At 36.2% G+C, this 17977-nt stretch overlaps 1 protein-coding gene across 2 annotated transcripts in view; it reads left to right on the top strand.

The window, feature by feature from the left end:
* KHDRBS2 (KH RNA binding domain containing, signal transduction associated 2) overlaps nt 1-17977 on the top strand; it is a 682130-nt gene that overhangs the window by 602653 nt on the left and 61500 nt on the right. For both annotated transcript variants that reach the window (XM_065912995.1, XM_065912996.1), the window contains one exon: nt 10904-10986. In XM_065912995.1, coding sequence (XP_065769067.1) covers nt 10904-10986 — 83 coding nt within the window. The remainder of the gene's footprint in view (nt 1-10903; nt 10987-17977) is intronic.

Below are 17977 nucleotides of genomic sequence, written 5' to 3'. Positions count from 1 at the left end.
AATTTTCACTTGCCTGTAGTAGCATACATATTTTTTAAATGAAACAAAGATGAACATTTTTAATGATAAAAAATACAATCACAGATAAAAGACATCATAAACCATTAGACACCAAAAAAAGAAACAAAGATACATAAAGCAAAAATCAGAAGAAATATAAGGGAAAAGAAAAAGATACAAAATCATGGTGAGACATATTAATATTTTCCTGAGAATATTTTATAAACTGCAGAAAAATAAGTATAGGAATATCTGGAATGATGTCATTAATATTTTAGATATAATAGATTTCTATTTATATTAATGTCTATTTATCTTTTATCCTACACAAATTTATTTAAAATTTTGTATCTCATACATTGCTTCAGCTGTCCATTCAGTTCAGTTCAATGGATAAGTCATGTCAGAATCTTTATGACCCCATGGACTGCAGCACACCAGGCTTCCCTGTCCATCACCAGCTCCCAGAGCTTATTCAAACTCATGTCCATTGAGTTGGTGATGCCATCCAACTATCTCATCCTCTGTCATCCCCATCTCCTCCTGCCTTCAATCTTTCCTAGCATCAGGGTCTTTTCAAATGAATCAGTTCTTGACATCAGGTGGCCAAAGTATTGGGGTTTCAGCTTCACCATCAATCCTTCCAATGAATATTAAGGACTTATTTCCTTTAGGATAGACTGGTTGGATCTCCTTGCTGTCCAAGTGACTCTCAAGAGTCTTCTCCAACACCACAGTTCAAAAGCATCAATTCTTCCGGGCTCAGCTTTCTCTTTAGTCCAACTCTCACATCCATACCCAACTACTGGAAAAACTACAGATTTGACTAGATGGATCTCTGTTGGCAAAGTAATGTCTCTACCTTTTAATATGCTGTCTAGATTGGTCATAACTTCTCTTCCAAGGAGCAAGCATCTTTTAATTTCATGGCTGCAGTCACCATCTGCAATTTTGGAACCCCCCAAAATAAAGTCTGTCACTGTTTCCATTGTTTCCCCATCTATTTGCCATGAAGTAATGGGATGAGATGCCATGGTCTTAGTTTTCTGAATACTGAGTTTTAAGCCAAATTTTTCACTCTCGTCTTTTACTTTCATCAAGAGGCTCTTTAGTTCTTCACTTTGCCATAAGGGTGGTGTCATCTGCATATCTGAGGTTATTGATATTTCTTCTGACAAACTTGATTCCAGCTTGTGCTCCATCCAGCACAGCATTTCTCATGATGTACTCTGCATATAAGTTAAATAAGCAGGGTGACAATATACAGCCTCGATGTACTCCTTTCCCGATTTGGAACCAGTCTGCTTCCCATGTCAAGTTCTAACTGTTGCTTCCTGACCTGCATACAGATTTCTCAGGAGGCAAGTCAGGTGGTCTGGTATTCCTATCTCTTTGAGAATTTTCCACAGTTTGTTCTGATCCACACACTCCACACAGTCAAAGGACTCTTGAGAGTACCTTCTACTACAAGGAATTCCAATCAGTCCATCCTAAAGGAAATCAGGCCTGAATATTCATTGGAAGGACTGATGTTGAAGTTGAAACTCCAATACCTTGGCCACCTGATGTGAAGAGCTGACTCATTTGAAAAGACTCTGATGCTGGGAAAGATTGAAGGTGGGAGGAGATGGGGATGACAGAGGATGAGATGGTTGGATGGCATCACCGACTCAATGGACATGAGTTTGAGTAAACTCTGGGAGTTGGTGGTCGACAGGGAGGCCTGGCATGCTGCAGTCCATGGGGCACAAAGAGTCAGACACGACTGAGCGACTGAACTGAACTGAACACAGTCAAAGGCTATGGCATAAACAATAAAGGAGTAGATATTTTTCTGGAACTCTCTTGCTTTATTTAATTTGAATCTTCTGCAGATACTGAGTGGCCCTTTTGAAAGCTTACCTATATTAGTGATTTATCTTAGAACATCACCTGCATGATCCGCAGTTTTCCTGTCGTAAGAAAATCATGGAAACATTTACATCAGTTGTTACAAAACAAAAACATATTAAGTATATGTGTCTTTCTTGTAGAAACATACACGTATTTATAGGTAACTGCTCTATGTGCTTTAGAAAATTGTGGGTTGCCAGGAAAGATCTCTATCTATTCTGTGGATTTTATGTGTTAAGTCTTTTAAAGAGTGCAAATGTAATTAAGGGAAAAAATGTAATAGTCATCCAAAGGCCAAATGATAAGGCTATTCTTCAGAAATAGAGATAGTACTGCTTTCTACTCGTCATTTGTAATATTTCCCTATTAGTAGTGAATGATATGGGTCAATATATATCTACAGTGGATGAGAATAGTTTTCTTTGTGTTAACTTAGAACTCAATGCATATTTCTTGAATGAATACCGTATTTCTGATCCTGTTCACAGCACCAGCTGTCTCACTCTTCACAGTGTCCACACTGTTCGCTTAACCTGGGGCAGGCCACGCTTCAGCTAAGGGGCTGGAGGAGGCTAGGGAAGCCGTAGGAACTACAAGCACATTGATCCTCTCCTGCCGGGCACAGTGGCCATAACATTATTCGCTGCTGGCTGGCGCAGCAGCCATAGCAGAAGACACGCTATATTCTCTCCTCTCACAGATGACCCAACTGTGATGCAGCAGTAAATGCCACCACTTTCTCGGTGGGCTGATATATCCCTACAGCCCAAAGTACCTCGTGACCAAGTGAGTACCTGCTGATGTGCCTGCGCAGTGCTGCAGATGATCTCAGCTGTTACATAGTCATTGTTTGCCAGTGTGGGACAAGAGAGCCTGGACACACCATCTTGGCTCATTTCTCTCTCCCCACAAACACTCTGTGGAAGACACCATGAAACGCACCACAAGGCAACAAAAAAGTGGTTAACTTGCTTTTCAGGAATTTAAATTCTGAAAAAGAGAAAATTATAGAAAAATAAATATGGTATATGTTTAGATATTCAGGGTAGCAGCGAGAAGAAAACAATGGGCTATTAAAATTCAAAGGGTAGAGATTTACTGTGCTCAGTGGGAAGGAATCAGCTTGCACTAAAGAAACTATAGGAGATGTGGCTTTGATCCTTGGGTGCGAAAGATCATTGGAGGAGGACACAAAAACCCACTCGTATTCTAGCCTGGAGAACCCCATGGATAGAGGAGACTGGCAGGCTACAGTCCATAGCATCACAAAGAATCGGACATGACTGAAGTGACTTAGCATGCATGGAGGGTTACCATTTGCTTGGCAGGAGTAGGAAAATCTCTTGAAATTATGTAATTTAATTGGCCTTTTGAAGTCAGTAGCATTTTAATAGATGGAAATAGGACAAGGGAAGGAAATTCAGGAGACTGGAGGACCCAAAGACATGCACCTGCCCCTCCATAGCTATTCTAGCCATTTGCTGTAGGACACACACATATACACAAATGAACAAGATGAAACAAAACTTGCTTGCCTCCGGTAGGATGCTTGAGCTCTTGAGTCATGAGTAGGACATGAAGATTACTGAAGCTAAATTTTTAGAAGCTTGGCAGAGGGACAATAGCTCAGATGCTGGAAAATAGACACCTATGGCAAATATCATTCATCTCCCATTTACAGACCCAGGTGGATACCAGGATAAAGAGCTGGGACCAGGCACTGCCCATTGCTGCACTGAGAAATTCTAACTGTGGTGTAAATCCTTAATCTACCAGAAGAGAGATGAGGATAAGATGCTAACACAAGGAAATCTTCTCTCCACACCCTAGTAGTTATCAGAGTATTCATGTGGATATTTTATAGAATGGTGGGAAGATGAACTTATAGAAGTATCCCTTTGGGAAAACAAAAAGAGTAAGAGGTTTCACATAGGATACAAAGATAAAATTAACATACCAATCCAGAAGATCCAACATTTCACTAGTAGGAGATCAAGAAATTGAAAACAAAAATGAAACACTTCCCAGAACTGGAGAGCATAAGCTTCCAGATGGAAGGAGTTTATTAAGTAACCAGCACAAGGAGTGAAAGAAAATGAACATATGAGCACAGAATTGGAAAATTTCAGAACACTAGAGAAAAGTTGTAAAAGCATCTAGAAAGGGGAAAAATGAAACGAGACAAAATGAAACTAGGTAATATACAAGTAGCAGAAATTCTCAATATCATATGTATATAATCATAGAATACATTGAATCAAAGCACTGGACATTTTGATTGAAAATAATTTTCAACTTAAACAATTTTTTTTGTCATGCGACATGGCTTGCAGGATCTTCCCCAACCAGGAATTGAACTCATGTTCCATGCATTAGGAGCACAAAATCTTAGCCACTGGACCTCCAGGGAAGTCCCAACCTTCTCCCAGTATAAGATTTATTCTCGGCCAAAACTCCCAGTATAAGTTTATACTCAGCCAATCATCCAACTTTAAATCTTGAATTTTAAATTTTGTAAATGTTCAACACAATATCACGTATGTAGTATTCTTTCAAAAATATCCAGTTGGAATATAATTACGAGACTAACCAGGCAAATTAAGAATGTTGGACAGTCTGAAAAACAACTTGTCCAGACTACTCAAAAATTAATGCTACAGAAAATAATAAAAGGCTGGAGACTATGCTAGTTCCAAAAAAAAAAAAAAAACAACTAAACAGATACAGTGACTAAATACTATTCATGAATTTTGATTGGATTTTGATCTTTTAAAAATACCTGTAAAATGTTGCTTCCGTGTTCTAGCTATTGTAAATAGTGCTGAAGTGAGCAATGAGATAACTGTGTCTTTCAATTTTGGTTTCCTCAGGGTATATGCCTAGGAGTGGGATTATTTACAATAGCTAGAATATGGAAGCAGCCTAGATGTCCATCAATAGATGAATGGGTAAATAAGTTGTGATACATATACACAATAGAATACTACTCAACCATAAAAAGAAACACATTTGAGTCAGTTCTGATGAGGTGGATGAACCTAGAACCTATTATACAGAATGAGGTGAGTCATAAAGAAAGATAAATATTGTATTCTAAAGTACATATATGGACTCTAGAAAAATGGTACTGAAGACTTTATTTACAGGGCAGCAGTGGAGAAACTGACATAGGGAATAGACTTATGGACACAGGGAGAGGGGAAGAGAGGGTGAGATGTATGGAAAGAGTAACACGAAACTTACATCACCATATGAAAAATAGATAGCCAAGGAGAATTTGCTGTGTGGCTCAGGAAACTCAAACAGGGACTCAGTATAAACTTAGAGGGGTGTGTTGGCAGGAAATGGGAGGGAACTTCAAAAGGGAGGGGCTATATGTATATCTATGGCTGATTCATGTTGAGGTTTGACAGAAAACACCAAAATTATGTAAAGCAATTAGCCCTCAAAAAATTAAAAAGGAAAAAAAGAAACCTGTAAAAGAAAGCCCTGTTTTTCACAATAACAGAATTTTAACTACAGACATCACAGTAAATGGTATTATTAAATTATTGTGAACTATTTTGAGGGACTAATAGTACTGTATCTATGTAGGGTAATATACTCAGGAGTTGGAAGCTGAGATATTTAATGATGAAATGTCATATTCCTGAAGTAGACTTGTGAATGGTTTAGCATATATATGGGACAAAATTGACATATCTAGATGAAGAGTCGATGAGTTCATTGTACTATTATTTAAATTTTCTGTATAATTAAAATTTTTCATCCCAAGAAAAATAAAAAATCTAGGTATGGAGGGAATGTAAAGCTAAAAAGAAGAGAAAGAGAGAAAATATAGATATTTTATAGGTATATATAATAAGATATACCTCTTATTAGAGTTTACTGAAAGAGATGTTTCAGGAAGAAATAAGAACAAGCAGAAAATGGAATGTGGTAAAATGGAACTCCATGTGAACTGTAGGGGTGGGGGAGGTTTGAGAAAAAGTACTCTGCCTTCAGGCCTAGTAGTTCAACAGTCTAGACCATGCAATAATCTGGTCCTGAAGGAGGTGGTTTCCCTGGAGCACAAAAGGATATGAGAGATTATCTGATACTTGGGAATATGTGGAAATAGCATTGCTATATTAGTGTAACTAATGGAACAATTGAAGTAAAACAATTCTAAACATACAGAAAAATAAGAAAACAATAAAGTGAATGAGCAATTACTAACTTTAAAAAAACAAAAAAGATACGAAAATAAGGTAGAATATTCTAAACTATTTGTCTCATTTGTGATTAATAATTATTTATTACTTGGTAACAAGGAAAATTTAATGAAAAATTATGATGAAATTATATTTGGAAGACATGTTTGGTGGAGTCTCTAATAAAATTCTAAAGAATTATTGTAAAGAATGAAAAGCCAGTCAAGAGAAAGATGACTAACATTCATAAATCAAGAAGCATAAATTTAAACATATTATTTAACACAAAAATAAATACTAAAATACTACTAAAACAATAGATGAAAATGCTAAATGAGAACTGGAAGTTGGAGAGGGATAAGGCAAATAGCTGTTGCTTTTTGGAAAAAAAAATCCTTTGGCACTATTTTAAAACAATCTGTATGCAATATTTTATATACAAACATTATTTTTTAAAAATTCAATAGAAACAATTAGTAACTTAAAAGATCAAACTGAGGAACTGGTCCATACTTCAGAGCATAAATAAAATGAAATCAAAATCATTAACAGAAAAATACAAGAAAGGTACAAGAAAATAGAAGTAATTGAGATAAGACTCAGAAAAATCGCAAAATATCATTATATATGAGTAAATCAAATGAGGGGGTAATAAAGAAGTAACATTTTTAAAACATTCTTCTGTTGATGAAAAATAGTAGCTCTTAGATTCAATTCAGTTCAGTCACTCAATCGTGTCTGACTCTTTGCAACCCCATGGATTGCATCACGCCAGGCCTCCCTGTCCATCACCAACTCCCAGAGTTTACTAAAACTCATGTCGTATTGCCATCCAATCATCTCATCCTCTGTCGTGCCCTACTCCTCACACCTTCAATCTTTCCCAGCATAAAGGCTTTTCAAATGAGTCAGGTCTTCGCATTTTGTGGCCAAAGCATTAGAGATTCAGCTTCAGCATCAATCTTTCCAATGAATATTCAGGACTGATTTCCTTTAGGATTGACAGGTTGGATATCCTTGCAGTCCAAGGGACTCACACGAGTCTTCTCCAACACCACAGTACAAAACCATCCATTCTTTGGTGCTCAGTTTTCTCTGTTGTTCAACTCTCACAGCCATACATGACTACTGGAAAAACTATAGCTTTGACTAGATGGATCTTTGTTGGCAAAGTAATGCCTCTGCTTTGTTGGCAAAGTAATGACCAATGGGTTGGTCATAACTTTTCTTCCAAGGAGCAAGTGTCTTTTAATTTCATGGCTTCAGTTACCATCTGTAGTGATTTTGGAGCCCAAATAAATAAAGTCTGTCACGGCTTCCACTGTTTCCCCACCTTTTTGCCATGAAGTGATGGGACCAGATGCCATGATCTTAGTTTTCTGAATGTTGAGCTTTAAGTCAACTTTTTCACTCTCCTCTTTCTGTTTCATCAAAAGGCTCTTTACTTCTTCACTTTCTACCATTAGTGTAGTTTCATCTGCATATCTGAGGTTATTGATATTTCTCTGGGAAATCTTGACTCCAGCTTGTGCTTCATCCAGTCCAGCGTTTTTCATGATATACTCTGCATATAAGTTAAATAAACACGGTGACAATATACAACCTTAATGTACTTCTTTCCTATTTGGAACCAGTCTGTTTGTCCATGTCAAGTTCTAACTGTTGCTTCCTGACCTGCATACAGATTTCTCAGGAGTCAGGTGAGGTGGTTTGGAATTCCCATCTCTTAAAGAATTTTCCACAGTCTGTTGTGACCCACACAGTCAAAGGCTTTGGCATAGTCAATAAAGCAAAGATAGATGTTTTTCTGGAACTCTTGCTTTTTCAATGATCCAGTGGATGTTGGCAATTTGATCTCTGGTTCCTCTGCCTTTTCTAAAACCAGCTTGAACATCTGGAAGTTCATGGTTCATGTATTGCAGAAGCCTGGCTTGGAGAATTTTGAGCATTACTTTACTAGCATGTGGGATGAGTGCAATTGTACGGTAGTTTAAGCATTCTTTGGTATTGACTTTCTTTGGGATTGGAATGAAAACTGACCTTTTCCAGTCCTGTGGCCACTGCTGAGTTTTCCAAATTTGCTGGCATGCTGAGTGCAGCACTTTTAACAGCACCATCTTTCAGGATTTGAAATAGCTCAACTGGAATTCCATCACCTCCACTAGCTTTGTTCATAGTGATGCTTCCTAAGGCCCACTTGACTTCACATTCCGGGATGTCTGGCTTTAGGTGAGTAATCACACCATCATGATTTTCTCGGTCGTGAAGATCTTTTTTTGTACAGTTCTTCTGTTTATTCTTGCCAACTCTTCTTAATATCTTCTGCTTCTTTTAGGTCCCTACCATTTCTGTCCTTTATTGAGCCCATCTTTGCATGAAATGTTCCCTTGGTATCTATAATTTTCTTGAAGAGATCTCTAGTCTTTCCCATTTTATTGTTTTCCTCTATTTCTTTGCATTGATCACTGAGGAAGCCTTTCTTATTTCTCCTTGCTATTCTTTAGAACTCTGCATTCAAATGGGAATATCTTTCCTTTTCTCCTTTGCTGTTTGCTTCTCTTCTTTTCATAGCTATTTTTAAGTCCTCCTCAGATAACCATTTTGCCTTTTTGCACTTCTTGTTCTTGGGGATGATCTCCTGTACAATGTCACGAACCTCCATCCGTAGTTCTTCAGGCACTCTGTCTATCAGATCTAATCCCTTGAATCTATTTGTCACTTCCACTGTATAATAATAAGGGACTTGATTTAGGTCATACCTGAAGGGTCTAGTGGTTTTCCCTACTTTCTTCAATTTAAGTTGAATTTGGCAATAATAAGTTCATGATCTGAGCCACAGTCAGCTCCCAGTCTTGTTTTTGCTGACTGTATAGAGCTTCTCCATCTTTGGATGCAAAGAATATAATCGATCTGATTTCAGTGTTGGCTATCTGGTGATGTCCATGTGTAGAGTCTTCTCTTTTGTTGTTGGAAGAGGGCATTTGCTATGACCAGTGTGTTTCCTTGGCAAAACTCTATTAGCCTTTGCCCTGCTTTATTCTGTAGTCGATTGCCAAATTTGCCTGTTACTCCAGGTATTTCTTGACTTCCTACTTTTACGTTCCAGTCTTGTATCAGGTAGAGGACATCTTTTTTTCATGTTAGTTCTAGAAGATCTTGTAGGTCTTCATAGAACTGTTCAACTTCAGCTTCGTCAGCATTGCTGGTTGGGGCATAGACTTGGATTACCGTGATTACTGAATGGTTTGCCTTGGAAATGAACAGAGATCATTGTGTCATTTTTGAGACTGCACCCAAGTACTACATTTTGAACTCTTATTGACTATGATGGCTATTCCATTTCTTCTAAGGGATTCTTGCCCACAGTAGTAGATATAATGGTCATCTGAGTTTAATTCACTCATTCCAGTCAATTTTAGTTCACTGATACCTAAAATGTCAATGTTCACTCTTGCCATCTCTTGCTTGATCACTTCCAATTTGACTTGATTCATGGACCTAACATTCCAGGTTCCTATGCAATATTGCTCTTTACAGCATTGGACTTTACTTCCATCACCAGTCATGTCCACAACTTGGTGTTGTTTATGCTTTGGCTCTGTCTGTTCATTCTTTCTTGAGCTATGACTCAACTGATCTCCAGTAGCATGTTGGCACCTACCAACCTGGGGAGTTCATCTTTCAGTGTCCTATCTTCTTGCCTTTTCATCCTGTTCATGGGGTTCTCAAGGCAAGAATACTGAAGTGGTTTGCCATTCCAGCCTCTGGTGGACCACATTTTGTCAGAACTCTCCACTGTGACCCATTCATCTTGGGTGGCCTTACACAGCATGGCTCATAGTTTCAGTGAGTTAGACAAGGCTGTGGTTCATATGATCAGATTGGTTAGTTTTCTATGGTTGTGATTTTCAGTTTGCCTGCCCTCTGATGAAGAAGGATAAGAAGCTTATGGAAGCTTCCTGGGGATAGACTGACTGAAGGGGAAACCAGGTCTTGATTAAACTGGTTTTCAGATTAAATGAACTCAAAAATCTTGGTCAAAATTAATGTGGAAAGATGCACATATTTTGGTTTAAATTTCTGAGCACAATAAGGAGAGATTTGCAAGCCTCCAAACTGAAACAGAGTTACAGAATTTGTAGGGTGGGATGGAAGTACATTCTAAAGAAAGTGTTGTACCACAAAGATCCAGAGAAGAAAAAATAAGGTTTTCTTAGAAGTTGAGAGTAATCGAGATGGATGGCAAGAGTTTAAAATATAGTCAATGACCACAAAGGAAAACAAAATTAAATCACTAAAAGAACAATGTACAACTAGAGTGTATACTTTGTATACATTATACATTCTTTCCTTTTCTCCTTTCATTTTTTTTTAAAAATAATTTCTATACCTTCTTGACTAAAAGTTGAAGAATCCAGATTTTAGATTCAGTGCTAACTATTATTGGGGGAAGAAATAAATTCCAGTAGCATTGTAACAAATAGATTATTATCACCATTAGGTTATCATAACTATTCATATTATCTCATAATATTTAACAAAATATTATGTTTTTTTTATTTTTCTCAATAAAAATTCTAAATAAATCCTAGAGTAGGCATCACTGCTTCAATGATATGCTGAGTTTGATTATTATATATTAAAATTTGGACCAAGAAATATTACTCAACATTGCATACAAATTGTTTATCTAGTAAAATATGATGTAAAGTGACTAAACAAACATAAAAGCTAAGTTAAGTTCTCATTAATGAAAAGCAGTTTAATCAGTTACTCAAACTGTTTGCTAATATATCTTTCTACCATTTTTGCCTCAGGGTTATGATGATGGCTATGGGGGTGAATATGATGATGAGACCTATGAGGCTTATGACAATAGCTATGCCATCCAAGCACAAAGGTAAGGTATACGTTGTCTATAGCATCCTTCTTGGGATGATTTCTAATCTTGCTATTTTGTTTCTTGTATCTGAATATTAGTTACATTTTGTGAAAGTTTCTAGCAGTGGATTTAATTTATTGTCCTTCTGAATTATCAAATTGCTTACTATACTGTGAGAAATAAAAGATAATGATCTTGCAATTAGTAATAATGAAATAGTAGTGTGCAATTTTAAGATTAGGTGATTACCATAACTAATCAACTCATTATGTGAGTTTGTATTTAAAAAATACTGGTAGTGTTATAGTTTTTTTTTTTTTTTAGTGAATTCATAATTAAGACAATAATAAAAACAAATCTCTTGTTTAGTGGAGCTATATTGCCAGAAATTTAATTTTGATTTTTAAGACAAAAGATAGGAAAATATTGGTGCTCTGAAAAGAGAAAAATTCTTAAAACATCTTATGGAATCAAGAATTTATTTCTTTTAACTGATTTTAAAATTTCCAACAAACAAAAGTCTAAGACCAGATAGCTTCACAAACAAACTCTAAAAAACATTTAGAAGAGAACTAACACCTGTCCTTCTGAAATCATTCCAAAAGTCTCAGAGAAAGGAAAACTCCCAAACTCATTCTAGGAGGCCACTAGTACCCTGATACCAATACCAGACCAAGATACCACAAAAAAAGGACATTACTGGCCAATATGACTGATGAAAATAGATGGAAAAATCCTGTACAAAATACTAGCAAGTTCCATCAAAGCATCATAGACCATGATCAATTGGTATTTATCCCAGGGATGCAAGGATTTTTTAATATTAGTAAATCAGTGTGTGATACACCACATCAACAAGTTGAAGAATATAAACCATATGATCATTTCAATGGATACAGATAAAGGTTTTTACAAAATTCAACACTCAGTTATGATAATAACTCTCCAGAAGGTGGGCATAGAAGGAGCATACCTCAACATAGTAGAGGCCATATATGACTAACCTACAGCTAACATCATACTCAATGGTGAAAAACTGAAAGCATTTTCTCTAAAATCGGTAATAAGACAAGTATTTCCACTCTTGCACTTTTATTTAACATAGGTTTGGAAGTATTAGATTTGGAAATCAGAGAAAAAGAAAAGAAATAAAGGGAACACAAATGGGGGGGTGAAACTGTTGTTGTTTGTATACCACATGATACTATACATAGAAAATCCTAAAGATGCCACCAGATAACTCAGTTCAGTTCAGTTCAGTCATTCAGTTGTGTCTGACGTTTTGCGACTCCACGGACTTCAGCACACCAGTATTCCCTGTCCATCACCAACTACTGGAACTTACTCAAACTCATGTCCATTGAGTCAGTGATGCCATCCAGTCATCTCATCCTCTGCTGTCCCCTTCTCTTCCCACCTTTAATCTTTCCCAGCATCAGGGTCTTTTCAGATGAGTCAGTTCTTTGCACCAGGTGGCCAAAGTATTGGAGTTTCCGTTTCAGCATCAGTCCTTCAATGAATATTCAGGACGGATTCCCTTTAGGATTAACAGGTTAGTTCTTGCAATCCAAGGGACTCGCAAGAGTCTTCTCCAACACCACAGTTCAAAAGCATCAATTCTTCAGTGCTCAGCTTTCTTTATAGATCAACTCTCATATCCATACGTGACTACCGGAAAAACCATAGCTTAGACTAGACGGACTTTCGTCGGTGAAGTAATGTCTATGTTTTTTAATATACTGTCTAGGTTGGTCATAGCTTTTCTTCCAAGGAGCAAGTGTCTTTTAATTTCATGGCTGTAGCCACCATCTGCAGTGATTTTGGAGCCCCCAAAATAAAGTCTGACACTGTTTCTACTGTCTCCCTATCTATTTCCCAGGCGTTGATGGGACCAGATGCCATGATCTTAGTTTTTAGAATGTTGAGTTTTAAGCCAACTTTTTCACTCTTCTCTACCACTTGTATCAAGAGGTTCTTTAGTTCTTTGTTTTCTGCCATAAGGGTGGTGTCATCTGCTAATCAATGAATTTGGCTAATCAATGTTTCAAGATGCAAAATTAACACACAGAAGTCTATGGCCTTTCTACACACTAACAAAGATCAGAAAAAGAAACCAAGGAAACAATCGAATTGCTGCAAAAAATAAATAAATAAAATATCCTGGTATAAACCTATCTAGGGAGGCAAAATATATTTACTCTGAAAGCTACAAGAGACTATAAGAAAACTATAAGAAAGAAAGTATGAAGGGAGGAAAGAAAACATGATTACACAAATGGATGGAGTAAAGATATACCATGTTCTTGGACTGGAAGAATCAATATTGTCAAAATGACTATATTACCTATGGGAATCTACAGATTCAATGCAATTGCTCTCAAATTTCCAATGCCATTTTTCACAGAACTAGAATTTTTTAAAGTCTTAAAATTTCTGTGGAGATGCAGAAGACCTCAAATAGTTAAAGAAATCTCCAAACAAAAATGGAGCTGGAGAAATCAGGTTGCCTGACTTCAGACTATACTACAAAGCTACAGTAATCAAAAGAGTATGATACTGGCACAAAAACAGAGATAAAGGTCAATAAAACAAGATGGAAAGCCCAGAAATAAACTCACACACCTATGGTCAATTAATCTATGATAAAGGAGGCAAGAATATATAATGGAGAAAAGACAGTCTCTTCAATAAGTGGTGCTGAGAAAGCTGAACAATTACATGCAAAAGAAGGAAATTAGAAAAATTTTTAATGTCATACACAAAAATAAACTCAAAATGGATCAAAGATCTAAATGTAAGACCTGAAATTATAAAAATATTAGAGGAAAATATAGGTAGAATACTATTTGACATAAATCATAGCAATATACTTTCCCCTCTGTCTCTTAAAGTAAGGGACATAAAAATGAAAATAAACAAATGGGACCTAATCAAACTCAAAATCTTTTGCACAGAAAAATAAACCTAAGCAAAGGAAACAAAAATCCACAAAATGGGTGAAAATATTTGCAAACTATGTGACCAGCAAGGGATTAATCTCCAAAATTTACAAACGGGTCACACAGCTCAGTATCATAAAAGCAGCAATCCAAAATGGGCAGAAGACCCTCTTAAACAGACATTTCTCTGAAGACATACAGATGGCCAACAGGTGAATGTAAAGGTGTTCAACATCACTAACGATTAGAGAAATACAAATCAAAACCACAAGGAGGTATCACCTCACATCAATCAGAATGGCCATTATCAAAAAACTCTGTCAACAATAAATGCTGGAGAGGATGTGGAGAAAAGGGAGTCCTCCTACACAATTGGTGGGAATGTAAATTAGTGAAACCACTATTGAAACTGATAAGAAACTAAAAGAGCGACCATATGATCTAGCAATCCCACGCCTGGGCTTATATCCAGAGAAAAACATGATTTGAATGGATACATGCATTCCAATGCTTATTGCAATAGCCAAGACATGGAAGCAACATGAATGCCCATTGACAGAAGAATAGATAAATAGATAAACATCATATGAGATTGATTATATGCACAATCTAAAATAAATGATACAAATGAATGTATTTACAAAACAGAATCACAAACTTAGAGAATGAATTTATGGTTACCAGGGGTGAAGAGTTGAGGGAGTCAGAGAGTTCGGAAATTTGGGATTGACATGTACACACTGCTATATCTAAAATAGATAACCAACATGAAAACTCTTGAGAGACCCTTGGGTTTCAAGGAGATAAAACCAGTCAATCCTAAAGGAAATCAACCCTGAGGATTCATTGGAAGGACTGATGTTGAAGCTGAAACTCCAATCATTTGGCCACCTGATGCTAAGAACCAACTCATTAGAAAAGCCCCTGATGCTGAGAAAGATTGAAAGCAGGAGCAGAAGGGAACAACAGAATATGACATGGTTGGATGGCATCACCGACTCAATGGTCATGAGCTTGAGCAAGCTCTGGGAGTTGGTGATGGACAAGGAAGCCTGGCGTGCTGCAGTCCATGGGGTCACAAAGAGTTGCACATGATGAAGTGACTGAACTGAACTAAATGAACATGAACCTACCGTCTAGGACAGAAAACTGTTCGATATTATACAATAACCTAAATGGGAGAAGAATTTGAAAAAAGAATAGATGCATACCTATGTATAACTGAATCACTTTTCTGTACACCTGAAAATAATGCAATGTTGTTAATCAACTCTTCTTTAATATAATATGATTTTAAGAAAGTGAATTACAGGCTCAATATATGAATTTTAGGACACAAATATTCAGTCTGTAGAAATTGTATTTCTTCAAGACTTTCCCCTCATTTTTGTGTTCAAATAACCTGCAATTCTTACATAGAGACAATATATTTTCATAAAATTTAGTATGAAGGAACTGGAGGGATCATCAAAAATAAAAGTGAATTACAATTTTTAAAAAAGCAAGCAAAGAAAGAATTCTTCCCTTTCTTAGTGAAAATCTTAGAGATTATTGAATAAATCTCTCTCTATAGACTCAAAATCTGTGATAAAATGAATTTCTACTTCTTAAAAGTTGGATTTATTGAAATATTATATTTACATATGGTAAAATTTGCCCATCTAGGCTACAGTTGTATAAGTTTTACCAATACAATCCATTATTATGCCAACGTTATGATATAGGGCTTTTTAATAAACCCCAAATGTTTCCATACTGTTCTTTAGGGTGAACATTTTTCACACCTGAGGCCCTGGGAACCATGATTCACTTTGCCACTGTAGTTTTCTAGAATGTCGTATAAGAAGAAGCAATAAAAGGTGTAGCGTTTTCAACCTGCCTTCTTGTTCACTCCATATCTATTCCTGTTGTTGTGCGTATTAGTGTTCTTTTCCTTTTAACTGTGGTGTGGCATTTCACTGTAAGGATGTACTACCGTGTCCTCATTCACCAGTTTAAGGACATTTGAGTTATTTCTGTATTTTGCAATTCTGAATAAAGTTGGTATAAAACAAATACATCTTTAGAAAAGTTAATCATGTATTATTTTTTTTTGAAAACAAATTACAAATTTCATGGGAAAGTAGGAATCCATGTGATTATTAGCTAAATGATTCTCTCCATATGTGACTCACAGAAACACAATAGGACTAACTGACACAAAATCATTATAGCATTGACTATTTACTCATCAGCTTTTTGGCACCCAAAAAGATTTGAATGCATTAAGTAATATTTGGAGGAGGGAAATAGCAAAGAAAGAAACCACTTTAAGTTCATTATGTAGTGGAGGGCATCTACATGTGGTATTACATAGTGAATGTTTTATGTACAGAGAGACAGCATAGTGAAAGGGGTGACAGAGAATTCTATTTAGGGAAACCACTTTAGACATTTAGGGGAAAAAAAAAAAACTCGTGTGAACAGATACCTGTAAAGCTTGGTGTAACTTAAGATATCACTAAGGAAATGACCATTTTCAACGTTGAGTTCTTGATTACTTTGTAGAAGGGTAAATAAAAAAGGCATCATGAACCAAGAGCTACTGCTTCAGGTAATAACGTAATGGTTCTAATTACACACTGGAACACAGCAGTTACTTAGGGTGGGGGAGAAGCTTTGCATCCCATTACAAACACTAAATAGACTACTGTATGCAAATTGGATATTTAAAATACTTGCTAATATTTTCAATCATGTTTATATTTCATCACTGTATATTAGTGCATGAAACAGTGATAATAAAGTTCTGTACCATGTTTCAGAAACTGTTAGCAGTAAACATAATTGCCATGTACTATGAGCACTGCTAGAATAGAGTAAAATCATTTCTTGATGTAGCTCTACAGTTACATCCAACTTGTAGAAATTTTGGAATGACTTTCTGCATCTTTTTTTCTGGTTAGATTTAGTTGGATTTGGTTTACTCTAATAAAAAAGGAAGAAGAAAAACTTGGAGATTATAATAATATCTTGAATGTTTGAAAAGTGAATACTAGAATAATTGGATATAATTATGAATAAAATTTGGCTTCCCCAGTGGCTCAGCAGTAAAGAAACTGCCTGCAATGCAGAATATGCATGAGACGTGGGTTCAATCCCTGAGTCAGGAAGATCCCCTGGAGGAGGGCATGGCAACCCACTCCAGTATTCTTGCCTGTAGAATCCCTTGGACAGAGGAGCCTGGTGGGCTACAGTCCATAAGATTGCAAAGGGTCTGAATGAAGCAACTGAACACACATGCACATGTATAAAATTTAATGACTATATAGAATAACCTGAAAATCACTTTATATTTATGAAGTACAATTTATATGTCAAATATATCTTACATGTACTCTACTACCTTCTCTTTTCCATTTCTTATCCATTCAATTTTTTATGGATAAATTCTTCCCACATTCATAGACCAAGTTCAAAAACCAATACTTCTGAAGTCTTTTGTTAAATCTGTATTTGTGAATAATCTGTTTCTATGCTGAATTTCAACAGCATCATATCCTTATTTCTTTGCAACATTTTCTCTCTCTGCCTTGTGTTGGGATTGTTTGTGTACCTGTCCCTTTTCACTCTAACTACTTGCCTATAATCCTAGTCTGATACATCTTCTTGTCTTTCACAACATCTGTCTTTGAGTATTTCATGATGTGTGTGCTGAACAGATGATCATAGAAAGCATGGATGTGAGACCTGAGAGGTATCTACAAGATGGGGATAAAAATTAAGAGGCTTATCCCTCAAAGAGAATGCAATATTTGGGATTATATATACCTTTTTTGCCAACAAAATATTTATGTATTTCTGAGATATCTTAGAGCTAAAGCAGAAAGAAAGAAGTCATGAAATTAACTACAGTGATATTAGTACTCTAAATTTAATAATAATTAAGCACTTGTTAAATGATTACTTGTGCCAGAGAGTATACTCACCATACAGTGACAATACATATTTTTCAGTTTGTAAATGTATTTTAACATTTTCTCCTAAGAATGTGTTGGAGAAGAGTCATGTGCAAGCTTCATATACACTTA

The sequence above is a fragment of the Muntiacus reevesi genome, chromosome 20, assembly GCF_963930625.1.
Source record: "Muntiacus reevesi chromosome 20, mMunRee1.1, whole genome shotgun sequence".
NCBI classification, from domain to species: domain Eukaryota; kingdom Metazoa; phylum Chordata; class Mammalia; order Artiodactyla; family Cervidae; genus Muntiacus; species Muntiacus reevesi.
The sequence above is the reverse complement of the archived record's forward strand: the minus strand, read 5'-3'. Positions and strand labels throughout refer to the sequence as shown.